The sequence below is a fragment of the Apus apus genome, chromosome 26 (genome assembly GCF_020740795.1).
Source record: "Apus apus isolate bApuApu2 chromosome 26, bApuApu2.pri.cur, whole genome shotgun sequence".
Taxonomy (NCBI): domain Eukaryota; kingdom Metazoa; phylum Chordata; class Aves; order Apodiformes; family Apodidae; genus Apus; species Apus apus.
In genome coordinates, this window is record NC_067307.1 from 4,518,067 (window position 1) to 4,532,982 (window position 14,916).

The 14,916-nt window shown below is 53.8% G+C and overlaps 1 protein-coding gene across 2 annotated transcripts; it reads right to left on the reverse strand.

The window, feature by feature from the left end:
• Positions 1–13,553, reverse strand: RASSF2 (Ras association domain family member 2). Of its 2 annotated transcripts, XM_051640706.1 has the most exons (12): positions 13,521–13,553; positions 12,726–12,897; positions 9,857–9,939; positions 8,529–8,604; positions 8,267–8,418; positions 6,438–6,523; positions 4,679–4,830; positions 4,481–4,582; positions 3,577–3,628; positions 3,370–3,491; positions 1,479–1,576; positions 1–1,309 (listed from the first exon to the last, which is right to left on the reverse strand). In XM_051640706.1, exons 3-12 carry the CDS (start codon positions 9,913–9,915, stop codon positions 1,240–1,242), a joined length of 969 nt encoding a protein of 322 aa, XP_051496666.1. In that variant the 5' UTR covers positions 9,916–9,939; positions 12,726–12,897; positions 13,521–13,553; the 3' UTR covers positions 1–1,239. The 2 variants fall into 2 exon arrangements, with proteins under 2 accessions (XP_051496666.1, XP_051496667.1); XM_051640707.1 differs by lacking the exons at positions 12,726–12,897; positions 13,521–13,553 and adding an exon at positions 10,787–11,301.
• Positions 13,554–14,916: the final 1,363 nt, after the last annotated feature.

The following is a 14,916-nucleotide window of genomic DNA, read 5'->3' on the forward strand; positions in this document are numbered from 1 at the left end:
TTTTCATTCTGTAATCAGTTGCTACATGTTTTGTTTTCTTGTTAATCAACAAAGCAATGCCACAGTCATCCTCCCAATCCATAAAAATGCTTCTCTCCCTGTACAATACTTTCCCTAACAGGTGTTAAAGGTGGAAAAGCAACCATGAACATTTTAAAAAACCAAAGGAAAAGAAAATAATTGTACAAAGAGACATTGCAAAAACTCGAGGGAGGGAGAAAGTCAGAGGTTTAGTTCACACCGAGGTATAAAATTGCTATTGCTGGTTTAGCCTGGGAGGAAAGAGATTTTTCCAGGTGGGAAGGTGGTAATGGAGGCAGTTCCAGGTTTCACTGGGATGATGTGATGGCACCGTGGCAAAACCCACCCACGACATCCATTTCTTCCCTGCTTTCTGCCTCCCCCTCCTCCCGCCACCCCCTGCTCTCCGCTCCGCGCCCCTCCGGAGACGCTCAGCACCATCAGCTCCTCCTGCCAGAGCTATTTGGCATCTTCAGCCTCCTGGAGAAGCTGGAAATGATGGTTGTTTTCTTAAAAAAAAAAAAAAATCCCTAAAATTAGTGCAAATCAGAAAAGGGGAAGGGTGGCAGGGGAGGAGAGGGTTATGAGACCAGATGCAGGTTAAGGGAACACGCTGGGAAGAAGCGATTTGTGCTGTAAATCCAACCATTGGCCCCAGGGTTGCAGAAGTGTTAAAGAAGGAACAGCAACACCCCGATTCCCAGCTGGCCTTCTCCATTTCCAGAAACTTCCCGTTGCCTGCCAATTATTGCAATAGAAATGTGCTTTTTTGTATCTATTTAAGAAGGAAAAAAAGAGGAGTTCTTTGTGCTCTCTTGCCACCCAGCAGTGGATCCTCTGCCAGGAACCAGGCACAGCTGAGGCCAAGCCCCAAAACTCCATGTTCATGGTGACTCTGTCCTGCTCATGGTTTTCCTCCTTTTTTTTTTTTTTTTTTTCTTTTTTTTGCTTCTTTTCCCCCTGTTATTTCCAGGGATTTGAGGTTTTGGCTGAAGCTGCCACCAGGCAGAGCCTTGCTGGGAACAACTCCTCTGGCCGAGGAGGAATTCCCCTTGGATGCTGCGCAGATGAAGGCACCAGAGGGTGGGTTGGCTCCAAGCTGGAGTGAGCTGGGTGGACATCAGGAATGCTGAGGGTTTGGGCTTCAGGGCAGCAGACCCTGCAGGCAAAAGGCTCTTTGTGGGATGCAACCGGGAGCCAGGGCACGGGAGCAGAGCTTCACATCGCCGTGGGACCTTCAGAGATCTCCTCCAGCCTCTGCTCGATCATCAGCCGGAGGATGGAGTACCTGGAGAGGAGAAGGAAAAGAGGGGGTTTTGCTGCATCAAAATTCAAACTGCCCAAGAAAACCCTGGAATAACGCAAAGCCCAGCTGCTCACTCAGGCAGGAGGGATGCGAGGTCGATGGAATTAACCCCCCAACAACGTCCCTCACTCCCAGCCCCCCCGCTCCGTACTTGCGCATCAGCTTCTTCACCTCCCGATCCTCCTCTTCCTCCAGCTTCTGGATGAAGCTCCTGAGAACGGGCATCTCGAACTTGATGTACTGAGCAACCTGGGGGGGAGGGAAGGAAGAGAAGAAAGAGAAGATAGGGAAGAAAGAAAGAGAAGAAAGAGAGAGAGAAAGAGAGAGAGAAAGAGAGAGAGAAAGAGAGAAAGAGAGAAAGAGAGGAAGGAAGGAAGGAAGGAAGGAAGGAAGGAAGGAAGGAAGGAAGGAAGGAAGGAAGGAAGGAAGGAAGGAAGGAAGGAAGGAAGGAAGGAAGGAAGGAAGGAAGGAAGGAAGGAAGGAAGGAAGGAAGGAAGGAAGGAAGGAAGGAAGGAAGGAAGGAAGGAAGGAAGGAAGGAAGGAAGGACAAACCAGGGTGATGAAGAGGGTGATGCTCCCACCCCCGTGAGGCTGAAGGCCACCTCCCAGCACCCACTCCCAGGGCTCCCTGGGGACAGCGAGGACTTTTTGTAAAAAACACTAAAAAAAAACCCCACACCAAGAACATCCACTTCTGCAAACTGATTATTGGGAAAAAACTTCCCCAGTCCAAGCCGAAACTCCAAAATGCCTTTTCCAACCCAAGCCCTTCTGTGAGTCTGTGACAATTTTATTTTACCCACCACCTGCAGGACCTGGCTCCTTCACCCCGCCATCCCTGCCACCCTAGTGTCTCACCAGGTGCTGATAAAAGGCCAAACACACCCCAAAAATGCCTCATTTGTGCTCAGAACTGAGCGGAGCAGCGCCGGCTGGGAAGGTGCCCGCAGGTGGCACCAACGAGCCGCTCCCACCCGCCCGGCATTCCCGGCTGGAAAACATGGTCTCCCTGGAGCCTACTCTTCTCCAGGTTGAACACCCCAACTCTCCCAGCCTGGCTCCAGAGCAGAGCTGCTCCAGCCCTCCCATCAGCTCCGTGGCCTCCTCTGGACCTTCTCCAGGAGCTCCATGTCCTTCTTGTGCTGGGGACACCAGAACTGGACACAGTTCTCCAGGTGGGGTCTCACCATAGCAAAATAAAGGGGGAGAATCACCTCTCCTGACCTCCTGGCCAGGCTTCATTTGATGCAGCCCAGGACACTGCTGGTTTTTGGGTTGCAAGTGTTTATGGCCAGCTCATGTTGGGCTTCTCATCAACCAACAGCCCCAAGCCCTTCTCCTCAAGGCTCTTTCTGATCCATTCTCCCTCCAGCCTGTATTTGTGCCTGGGGTTGCCCTGACCCAGGTGCAGAACCTTGCACTTGGTCTTGCTGAACTTCATGAGGCTGGCATGGCCCCACCTTTCCAGCCTGTCAAGGTCCCTCTGGATGACCTCCCTTCCCTCCAGGGTGTCTCCCTTCCCTACATCTTGGTGTGGTCACCAAACTGGCTGAGGGTTCACTCCATGACACCCAAGGCTGGGCTGCAGTCCCTCTTCCCCAGTAAAAGATTTGGGATGGAGAAATAGGGCCAGGGGTGTTGACTCTTGGTTAGAGCATAAGGCTGCTCTTGAAGCCCAGGATGAGGCTTTTTCCATGAGACGGGGAGTTCTTCTGGGGAGACAGAAGAAACACAAAACACTTCCCCCACCCCCAGGCATCCTCCTGCTTTTCCAGCCCTGGCTGCAACCCGAGCCCACCCAAAAGCACCTGGAGCATCCAAAAATTTCTTCACAGCAAGAGTGCTCAGACAGTAGAACAGGCTGCCCAGGGAGGTGGTGGAGTCACCATCCCTGGGTGTGTTTGAGGGTCGTTTGGATGTGGTGTTGGTGGAGGTGGTTGAGGGGAGAACTTTGTAGAGCAGGGATGATGGTTGGACTCGGTGATCCTGAGGGGCTTTTCCAACCTGAATGGTTCTGTGATGATTCTAAGGTTCAGACTCACATCGTAGGTGACTTCTTCCACCTGGTCCTTTTCCATGAGGAAGACCTTGGAGACCTGCTCGCAGGGGCCTTGCAGGATGCGGGCGATCAGGGGGTAGTCGCTGGGGCGCAGCTTCTGCTTCTCTGCAAGGGCCAAACGTGTCAGTGCTGGGACCTGGGGGGGCTTTGCTGCCCCGGGGCCAGGCCGGGGGGTGTTTGGCAGACTCACCTCCACTGGTGTGGACAATGTAGAGAGCAAACTCCTCTGCTGAGTTCTCAATCTGGACAGAGACACAAATTGCTACTTAAGGTCCACGTTTCTACCCGGGATTTTCCCAGCAATGCAAAAAGAAAAATTCCCTGAATTCCATTTTGCTGTTGGAGCTCCTGGAGTGACTCCAGAAGAGCCCATGGAGATGATAGTAGGTGAGATATTAGGAAGAAATTCTTCACTCTAAGGGTGGTGAGGAACTGGGATGGGCTGCCCAGGGAGGTTGTTGATGCCCCATCCCTGGAGGTTTTTAAGGCCAGGTTGGAGGAGGTTTTGTGCAGCCTGGTCTGGTGGTTCCCTGCTCATGGCAGGGGGGTTGGAACTGGATGATTTTTAAGGTCCCTTCCAAACTTAATGATTCTATGATCCAAGGTCTGGAGCAGCTCTGCTCTGGAGCCAGGCTGGGAGAGTTGGGGTGTTCAGCCTGGAGAAGAGAAGGCTCCAGGGAGACCTTAGAGCAGCTTCCAGTGCCTGGAGGGGCTCCAGGAAAGCTGGGGAGGGGCTTGGGACAAGGGCAGGGAGGGATGGGATGAGGGGGATGGATGAAAACTGGGAGAGGGAGATGGAGGTTGGAGATGAGGAGGGAATTCTTGGCTGTGAGGGTGGTGAGAGCCTGGCCCAGGTTGCCCAGGGAAGCTGTGGCTGCCCCATCCCTGGCAGTGTTGAAGGGCAGGTTGGATGGGGCTTGGAGCAGCCTGGGCTGGTGGGAGGTGTCCCTGCCCGTGCAGGGGGTTGGGTCTGGATGGTCTTGAAGGTCCTTCCCAACCCAAACCATCCCATGATTCTATGGTTTTACACCCATGGAACGTCAGTTCCCCCCTGGAGCATCCCAGGAACACGCCAGGGGGAATATCTACCATACCTTGAACTTATTGAGCAGCAGTTTGAGGACCTGGGGGGTGGTCATGGTGCTGTTGATCCGGACGTTGGTGACAGAGCCATAGGCCGGCGTGAAGACAGAGGTCTGCAGGGCACAACTTCCAGGTCAAAAAAAAAAAACCCCAAACAAACCCTCAGATCTGTCCGTCAGGAGAGGTTTTTAGGGGTGCTGGGGTCTCACCTTGTGGTTGTAGAAGTGCCCGTTGATGGAGAAGCGGTGGCGGCGGATGCGGCGCTGCTCGCCGGGGGTGCGGGAGCTGCCCCGCCGCCGCACCCCCGCATCGCTCCGCGTCCGCAGCAGCTGCGGCGCCTCCTCCCCCTGCGGCCTGGGGGCTGGGAAAGAACAGGTGGGGAAAGACCCGGGAGGAACACGGGGCTGAGGATCGGGAGCAGGAGTTACCTCCTCCCGGCATCGTCCCCCCCGGGCTTCGCAAAATCCCAGAAATCCAGCCCTACAAACTTCCCCGGGAAGGTTTAGCCCACCAGTTTGAACCAGCAGCTACTGGTTTCTCCTCTCCCAGCTTCAGGGGGGGTGTCATTAATTCAGAATGAGCTGCCTAAACCCAGCACCTGGACAAAGCCCCTTCTCCCGGGAACACCAGCATCTCCACTCGCTTCTCAATTTATCTCTATCCCCCCCCTCCATCCTTTAATGAGAACAGTCAAACGAGGCCAGAGCTTCAGATCTCAGCATGAAAACTGGCCCAGCTCCAGATTATTATAAACCAGCTCTTCATCCATTTTTAATGATTCCTCCTGGGCTTGAATGTTTTGAATTCAAAGCGTCTGAGACAAGGGAAAACAGCTCCGTGCGTGCGGGTCGGGCTGCAGGTGACTCGGCACCCCCAGGAGCCCTGCACACACCTCGCACACCGACTTTTTAACAGGTTTTTGAGACAAAAAAAGACCCTAAAAGATCTAACTTCTTAGGGGCTGCAGAGGATTTACATCCTCTGGTTGAAACAAGTTGCTGGGTTGTTTCTCCGGGGACAAGGAAGAGCCCGGGGAAGCTTGGATGGGGGGGGGAGGGATTAAAAATAAGAGAATCATGCGTGGGGAGATGAAAAAGGGAAAGGGGAAAAGCTGCGGGATCAAGGATGGAGCAGAAGGTTTCATGGATCAATGAGTTTTGCAAATGCTCAGCTCCTCCCCGAGCCGGGAAAGGGGATGAAGATCCCGGAGCTGAAAGGACTGGCTGGTTCTTCTCTGCCTTCAGGGCGTATTTCCATAAAAGCAGCCCGAAAATAAAAGATAACGTTGAAACTTAAAAAGTCGGGAACATCTGCAGAATGTCCCGATTGACAGAGAGAAAGGCATAAAGCAGGTTTTTCCCGGGGGGGGGGAAATGGAAGGTGGGATAGCTCGGGTCCCCAAGGGGTTAAGGAACTGGGGGCGGGACGAGCTCTTCCCCCTCTTTACAGAGGGAAAAACAGGGAGGGGAAAATGAAAGTCTTTGCAGCGATTTTGACTTTCCCATGGCAACCGCGCCCCCCCCAAGCCCCCCTCCCAATGGCCCCATTCTTCTTCTTCCCTAAAAGCAGAGTCGCCGGGAAGGGGAAGCTCCAACATCCTTTTCCCGACCATCCCACCAGCCTCTTTTTTCCATCCCCCTGTTTCTTTCCAAGCTTCTTTCCTTGCATCCCATCGCAGGATCCCTTTCCCAGGAGCAGAACCTCTTAGGAAAGGGTTTTGGGGCCGTGATTTTCTTGCTGCAATTATTACATTAAATATAATCAATGAAACACATGAAATCAATTAAATTTAGGTGCCGGCGAAACAGCAAGGGAGCAAGAAGGAAACACTGATTTTTTTTTTAGATGAATAAAAAAAACCCCACTTTGTTTATCTTTTATTCCAAACAGACTGGAGCATAAGGCAGCTGCTCCCAACGACCTGGCTAAATCCAATGGGATCAGAGCCTGGATCAGGGCCTGACTCACCTGTATTCCCGGGAGACTCCGCGTTCGGCGCGGCGTCCACATCCGTAACCTGGATGTCTGGCAAGGTGCTGGGCTTCAACATGGAGCTGGCATTCCAAAAAAAACCCAATTGTGGGGAAATGATCCTGGTTGTGGTTCCGCTGTACTACCAGGGGAACCACAACCAGGATAATTTTCCCCTCCCCAGATGGAAATCAGCCCCTTCTCCCTGTGGATCGGGCAGATCCTTGAGGTCCCTTCCAGCCTGGCTTTCCAGGGTTCCTTCTAACCATCCTCTCAGGGTTGAAGCACATTTGCATTATCATTCCTAAATCCCGTCCTATCCCAAAAAAATACAACCCTTGGCCCTTGGGAAGGTGTTATCCCAGCTGCCCCTTCCCAGGAAGGGATGCTGAAGATTTTTGGGAGCTCCAACACACAACTTGCCCAAGCAAAATTGCTCCTGGGCCTTTTTTCCCTATTTGCAGACATCCAACAAATGCAAAAAACAGGCAGAACCCCCCCACCATGGCCAGGCCAAGACAGGGACTGGCTGCTCCAAGGGTCAAGCTGGGAATGGGCTGGGAAGTGGCTAGGAATGGGCTTGGGAAGTGGCTGGGAACAGGCTGGCAAGGACCAGGATCCAGCATTAAATGGTATTAAAATCCCTCCCCTCCCTTGTTGGTTTTGGAAGGAGCTTCTTGCAGGCAAAGGGGTCTCTAGAAAAGGAGAGTCTTTGTAAAAGGGGGGGAGGGTGTCTTTGCAAAAGGAGGAGTCTTTGGAAAAAGGGGGGGTGTGTGTGGCAGGTTGCAAAAGGAGGGGGTGCAGAAAGGGGGGGGGGTGTCTTTGCAAAGGAGGTCACTGCAAAAGGAGAGTCTTTACAAAAGAGGGGGGGTCTCAGCAAAAGGGGGGTTTGCAAAAAACAAAAGGGTGGGTGGAAAAGAGGGGGGTTGGAAAAAGAGGGGGATGTGAAAAGGGAGGTCTTTGCAAAAGAGGGGGGGGTCTTTGCAAAAGGAGGAGTATTTGGAAAAAGAGGGGGTCATGGAAAATGGGGGGGGGACTGTCTGCAAAACGGGGGGATCTTTGCAAAAGGAGAGACCTGCACAAAAAGGGAGGAATTTTCAAAAGGGGGTGTTTTGCAAAAAAGGGGTGAGGGTCTTTGCAAAAGGGGGCCTCTGCAAAAGGGGGTTTTGCAAAAAACAAGCAAACAAACAACAACAACAAAAAAAATCAGAAGGGGGGGTTGCAAAAAGAAGGGGGTGCAGAAAAAGGGGGGGGGGTCTTTGCAAAAGGAGGAGTCTTTGGAAAAAGAGGGGGTCATGGAAAAGAGGGGGGGGGCTGCAAAAGGGGAGAGATCTTTGGAAAAGGGGAGATCTTTGCAAAAAGGGAGGAATTTGCAAAAGGGGGGTTGGAAAAAGTGGGGGCCATGGAAAAGAGGGGGGGGGGGCTCTGAAAAAGGGGGGGTGTCTTTGCAAAAGGATGAGTGCAAGAAGGGGGGGCTGGTGCAAAAGAGAGAAGCTTTGCAAAGAGGGGGGAGAAGCTGCAACAAAGAGGGACTTTGCAAAGGGGGGGTCTTTACAAGAAAGGGAGGTCATACTAAGGGGGGGGAGGTTGAATAGAGTGGGGGTTTCTTAAAGGTGGGGGTGGGGCTTGCATGAAACCGGGCTGCTGCATTCCAGGCTTGGCTTCTCCAGGCTGCTGCACCTCTGCAGCGGAAAAACCCCCCACCCAAAGCAGCTGGGAGGTGCGAGCAGGGATAACGGGGGACAAAAAGGGGCGGTGGGGAAAGGGGAGGGGGGGAATGAGGGGGACACACACACACGACAGACCCTTCCTTTCCCTGGGCTCACCCGTGGGCCCCCAGGTTGCAGCCCGAGTGCCAGGAGGAGGAGGAGGGCGGCGGGCGGATGCGCTGGTTGTCGTCCTGCATCTGCAGGCGGATGGGTCTCCTCAAGCCCCACGAGATGTTCAGCAGCCCCTCCACGACCAGCTCGCCTTCCTCCTGCACGAGAGAACATCCCCCCCCATCGGAATCAAACCCAATTTCCTCGCTTTTTTTGGTTTTTTTCAGAAGCTGAGCACTCCCCCCAGGGTGGGGGGTTTGTTTCTCACCTCCCGGTGCCGCAGCTGAAGGTTTTGCCCCTCGTAGTAGATGTTGTAGGTCTTCAAGTGTAAGAGCAGCTCATTTCTGGGGGTGAAAATGGGAAAGGTGCTGAGAAGAGATGGGGAGGAGTGAGGGGGGGGGGGGGGGGGACATGGCAGGCACCAGAATGGGACAACTCTCCAAAAAAAAAATATGGGACTGGTGCTGAGAGAGATGGGGAGGAGCAAAGGGGGACAGTGGGGCACAGGAATGGGACAGCTCTCCATGGCCAACTCTCCATGGGACAACTCCAGGTGAGTTGGCAGATGCCACTGGTTAAAGCTGGTGGCGGGTTAAACCAGCTTAATTTGGGGAAAATTTGGGTCTTTTGCTGCCTCTAGCTCTCCCTCATTGAGAGCATCTGCTGTGGGTTCAACCAGCTCTTCGCAACCACGATTAGTGGGGGTCAAGCTCCCTGCAACCATGCCCTCAATAAGCCATGCAAAGAAGATGTCAGAAAACCCACCAGGCCTTGGTGGAGTTGGTCACAAGACTGAAAAAAACATGGAATTTTTTTGGAACATCCAAGCCCTGGGGTCATGCTGGAGTCACAAGTTATCACAGGCGGGTTTATCCCGTCGGCTTGTCGCTCCGGACCTTGACCTTGAGCTCAAATTAAAAGTCTGAGCCTTGCTCCAGTTGCAAATTAATAATAATAATAAAAGTAATAAAATTAATAAAAATTTAAAAAATAAAGTAAAAATATAATGAAAATAAACCAGGCTGTCTAAGCCCAGCAATGAATCGTGGGGCCACCGACGCCTCCGGCATTAATTCCCAACGTTGGCATGAATTCAGCTGGGCTGGTGGATGGAGTTTAAGGCTCCTTGGCACCATCTGAGCAGTTTAAGGCAGCCCAAATCAGGGGGATTTGTGGCTCTGGTAGAGGAAAAAGTGGGGTTAAAAATATCACATATATCCTTTATCTCCTCCAACATCTGCCTCAAAACTTCGGAATAGTTTTACTTCTTTGCTGAAGCATAAAAGAACAATTATGTCTCGGGACCTTTTCCAGCAAAACTCCCATTTCAAGAAATTTTATAGGGCACTTGGCCACATTCCTAAGGAAGAAAAAAAAGAATCCCATCAACAACCCCTTTTTTTGGTTGTTGTTTTCAGTGGAAGTTGCAGCTCCTCACCCCAAGATGACTTTTTCTTTCCAAATCCAACTGCATGGAGTGAAAATCCCAGGGTCACTTCCCAGCTGGAAGGTGAAACCCCTGGGGAATATTTTAAATAACTCCCCAGCTCGCAGCACAAAGGGGTTTCTGCATCACATCCTAACCCAGGACCTTACTTGGAGATGAATTTGTCTTTTCCACAGGGAACCAGGTACTGGCAGCCACCGTAATCCATCCTCCTGCTCTTCTTTCATGGGAGCTGAATCGGAAAGAGGGAGGAGAGAAAAAACATCAGCATGAACCGCCCCCAATATCACATCCCTGAGGTTGCACCCGTGGATCGTGGGGAGGGGAAAAAAAAAAACCAACAACAAACAACCCCACAATTTGCTTGGATTTTGGAAGAGCTCTTGGGAAAAGACTCCAGTGGATGTGGCCGTGGGTGGATTTGATGTGGGTTGTCCTGGAAAAGCGATGGGCAAGGAGGGGAGATCAGATAAGGGGAGAAGTGCTGTAAACTCACTGAAAATTTAATATGGGTGGAGATCCCCTTACGCTGGCATTTGCATTTCCAGCATCCACAGCAGCCCCAGCAGTGTCAGGCCTGGAGCTGGAAAGGTTCTAAGTAGGATTTTCCCCATTTCTCTCTTTATTTTGCTGAGGTTTTGCTACAAAGCTTCAGACACTCAGGTCTGGATCTGGCTTGACGTGTCCTCCTGCTGTCCACAAATCCAGGGGGCTGAATTTCACCAGCAGTATGAGATGCTGGGCTGCTCCCTTTACCTTTTTTTTTCTTTATGAAACCAGTTAAATTGGTGTTTTCCCTCCAGTTGCACAAAATTTCTGCTTGGAAAAACTGCAAATACTCAGAAACTGCCTCAAAAATCCCAGCTCCCCTTATCCAGAAAGAGAAATAGAAGTGAGAAAAGAAAATTTGATTCACAAGCTGCTGTTTTCTTCCCCCTCCTGCATCACCAGGTGCTTCCTCCTGATCCCCTGGGTGACAAACCTGTTTCCCTACAAAAAAAAATCCCCAGTAACATGCAGGTGGATAAATGACTCGACCAAGGCCCTGCAGTAGAACCTGTGTCAGAGGATGGTCCTACCCCTAAATCCTCAGCACAGCAGCAATTCCTGCTTCCAACCCAGCACATGGTGACATCTTCTACAACAGAAACAGCAGAAATATTCTGTCTCGTGCTTCAAACCACAGAAAAAAAAAAGTTGCAAAAAGCCAAGCTGGCTTTTGAGAAGGCAGTAGCAGTCAGGGGAAGGGCAGGAAGCTGGGACTTCAGCTCTGCCTGGAGAAAAGCAGAAGAGAAACCTGCTGGTGAACAATCACACGTCGCAACGGAAGAGCTGACAATGCTCCGGGTTTCCTGAGGAGCAGCACGAGCATCCCAGCAAAACCTGGCATCAAACCTCCTCCGTGACCAGCAGCTGCCTCTCCCACTCCCATCCATCCTCCCCAAGGGAATAAACCCAAGAATAATCCTGTTTATCCCTGAAAAATGGCATTGGGTGGGGATTTTTCAGCTGGGTTTGTGGCTTTGGGATGAAAAAAAGGCTGCGTGGCACCTGCCCGGGTGGGGAACCAAATCTGGGGTTCACCATGGAAATGGTAGGAATCAGAGTCTGGCTGGTGGGTTTCCCCTGGAAGGGGATGGAAAAGCTCTTGGGAAGTCATGGCTCAGCTGCACAGAGGGGGGATGGAAGGACACGGCTGCTTTCACCCATGCAAAAATGTTGCCAAAAATATCTGAGTGGCTGAAAAAGAAATGAAACCCCCTTGAGCGGCGCAGCCCCAGCCGGGGCTGTTAGTGCCACAGGGAGTTTGACTCCGTGGCCATAGGGAGGGGTGAAGGCAAAGCCCTGATTCCCTGGAAGGGACATCGGGGTGAGCTCCAGCCCAAGAAAAGGCTCATTTTGGGATGGAAAAGGAGCCTGAAGTGCAGGTTCATCCCCTGCTCCAAGGAGCCTGGTTTCCTGTTTACGGCCCCGGCGCTGCCACCTTCGCCTCTGTCATCACATCCCCTTCCGAGCAAGGCAGGAAAGGGGCAAATTCTTCCTTTTTTGGGTCTCCAGAGCATCAGGGTGTGGGTAGAACGGCACAGCAGCCATCTGGAGATCCCCAGACGGTGACCTGCCAACCTCACCTCCTGATTTTCAGTTTTAAACTGAAAGAGGAGAGATTTAGGTTAGAGATCAGGTGGAAATTCTTCAGTGTGAGGGTGGTGAGACACTGAGCAGGGATGTTGTGGGGGCTCCATCCCTGGAGGTGTTCAAGAGCAGTTTGGATGGGGCTTGGAGCAACCTGGGCTGGTGGGAGGTGTCCCTGCCCATCCAGGGGAGCTGGAACTCGATGATCTTTAAGGTCCCTTCCAACTCCAAACATTCTGTGATTCTGTGTTTTCCTGCCAAGGCTGGAAATCACAAAAAAAATAAAGGGCTGTCAAGGTGCAAATCACCCTGTTGGTTGCTCAACCACGGTAGCTCAGAGCTGTCTTCATTTCCTGACACTCCCCATGCCTCAGTTTCCCTACCCTGAGCTGACGTGTTTCCTTCAGGCCTGGCATGGGCTGAGGTTTCACTGGTTTCATGCAAAGTGGTTGTGTTGGTTTTTTTTTTTTTAAAAAAAAAAGCCACCATCAGATCAAATCAATTCCCCCTGCAGATGTGGCAGGAGGATTCCAGCCCTCTCCACCTTCCACCATCAGGCCTGACAGACCCTGGACTTATTCTCCCTCCCTAAAAAACAAACAACCATCCTGGTGCCAACTTGGGCATCTCCCCTGGGGAGCCGCGGTTGCTCCTTTCGGGATCGGCGCTTTGGGAGCAGCCGAGGCTCCCCCGGCCGCGCAAGGGATTGTGGGAATATCCCTCTCCCCTGGGAGAAGGGAGGGATGCTCCCTCCTGCACCCTCCCTGCGGCCCCGGGAGGCTTTGGACCAGCCCACCCATCCCGGTGCGATCGGGAGCGAAGCATCATCCCGAGGCACCGAGTCCTCCCCGGGAGGCACCGGGAGCTGCCACCGAGAGCTCTCACCCCGTCCTGGCTGATCCTCGGGGCCCGGCTCCCAGCAGCCGGCGGTTCCGCTCCAGGAGCTATTTCGGAGCCGGGATTTCTTGGGAGCGTCCGTCCGGTGTCCCCTAAGCGCGGGGCTGCGGGGGCTCCATTGTTTTCCAGCGCCGCTATTGTTCCAGCGCTCAGCCCCGTCCTGCCACGGGGAAAGGGGGGAGTGGGGAGCTGAGCCACCAGCGCTGCCATTCCGGGGGGGCAGCTCACCTGGGGGACAAGTGAGGGGACCCACCGGCCACACTCGGCAGGTCAGACACCCCCCGCCCCCCGGAGCTGGCGGCCGTCAAGGGCTGGTTGCCCCCCAGGGCTGGTTGCCCCCCAGGGCTGGTTGTGGGCTGTGGGGAAGGAGCTGGGGGGTGTCCCCCCCCCCGGGTGCGCTGGGGGGTCGTGGGCAGCCTGGGGAGCTGCGGGCGCTCAGGGCTCCCCCCGCCTGAGCACCCAGCCCGAAACAAGAGGGTGATGCCCAGGGTGGGTGCCGAGCTGGCACTCCCAGGCGCGGGGGCCGGACACCCCCAGCCCGCCCCAGGGTGGGCGCAGCCTTCGCTGGCTCCGAGGGGGCGCGGGGGGAGACCCCGGGGCTGGGGACAGGGATGAGGACCGGGATGGGGCCGGGGAGAGGGATGGCGGGGGGGGATGGAGCCAGGGACGGGGATCGCGGGGGGGATGAGGATGGAGATGGCGATGGGGCGGGGATCGGGACGGGGATCGGGATGAGGAAGGGGCTGAGGAAGGGGCCGGGATGCCCCGTCCCGCCGCACTCACCCGGTTCCGCTCCGCAGCCGCAGCCCCCAAGGGCCGCCCCCCGGCGGGGCGGGGCGGGGGCGGGGCCGCGGGAACGCGCCAGGGTCCCGGTGTCGGGATCCCTGGGGACACCCCTCTCTGGCACCCAGTTTGTCCCACCGGGACTGGGATCCCAAGGGATGCTCCATCTCGAACCCCTGGTACAGGTTCTGGGATTGGGTTCCCAAAGGACACCCCGTTTCTGGCACTCAGGTTGCACCCCAGGACCAGGATCCCAAAGGATGCCCAGGACCAGGATCCCAAAGGATGCCCAATCCCCAGGACCAGGATCCCAAAGGATGGATGTCCTATTCCCAGTGCCAAGACCAAGATCCTAAAGGATGCCCTAGTCCCAGGATCAGGATCCTAAAGGACACACCATCCCCGGTGCCAGGACCAGAATCCTAAAGGATGCCCCAGGACCAGGATCCCAAAGGATGTCCAATCCCCAGGATCCCAAAGGATATCCCATCCCCAGTGCCAGGACCAGGATCCCAAAGGATGCCCTACCCCATGCACCTGAGTAGAAGCACTCCTAGGATGGGCTCCAGCTCTGTGCAGGATTCCTGGAGGGAGCCTTGTGGGCTGCATCACATGGGCTGAAGTGGTTAATTCTGCCTTAAAATGCCCCAAATCCTGTGACATCCAGGGCCTGAGCTGTGCAGCCATCACATGGACCCGTTCCCAGCCACAGCCCTGGGATCCCGCCCGGATCCAAAACCGCCCCCGTGAGGGGATTGAAGAGGAAATAAGTTAAATTAAAAAAGAAATCCATCTGCCTGGGAGCAGATGTTGCAGCTTGGGGGTCACCTCCAACACGGTGCTCCAGAGCCCTGGGTCCCATCCTGCCCCTGCTCCACCCCAGGAGGGTTTGGAATTGTTCAGTATTCCAGCAGAGCAGCAGTGGGAGTCCCTCTGCCTTTGTCTGCTCCTGACCTTTCCCAGAGCCTTGTGCCTTCTCCAGGATCCTTTTTTTTTTTTTTTTTTTCTTCTTCTCTTTAAGGAATTTGCCCAGAAACAGCCCACACCAAGGGGAAAAAAAACAAAACACCCCGAAACAAAGAAATAATCTAAACAGCTGGTTTAGCCAAACAAGCAAGTCTTTACAAGCAGGAATTGAAATGGGCCCTTTTCTCTTTTTTTTTTTTTTTTTTTAACTTGTATGTAAAATGTGAGTTCAGGAAGAGCCATCTGGCCTGGGGAAGCAGTGACTTGGCAAAAGGCAGCCAGGATGGGGGTCAGGATTTATATTCCAGCAGCATCTTCGAGGCCTGGAGGAGATGAGAGGCCCTTTGTCGTGGGGAGAGCCCAGCCAAGCTGCACAAAGGAGCAGAACTGGCCCTGCCTGCCCGTGCTGTGCAACCCCCAAAGCCAGGGA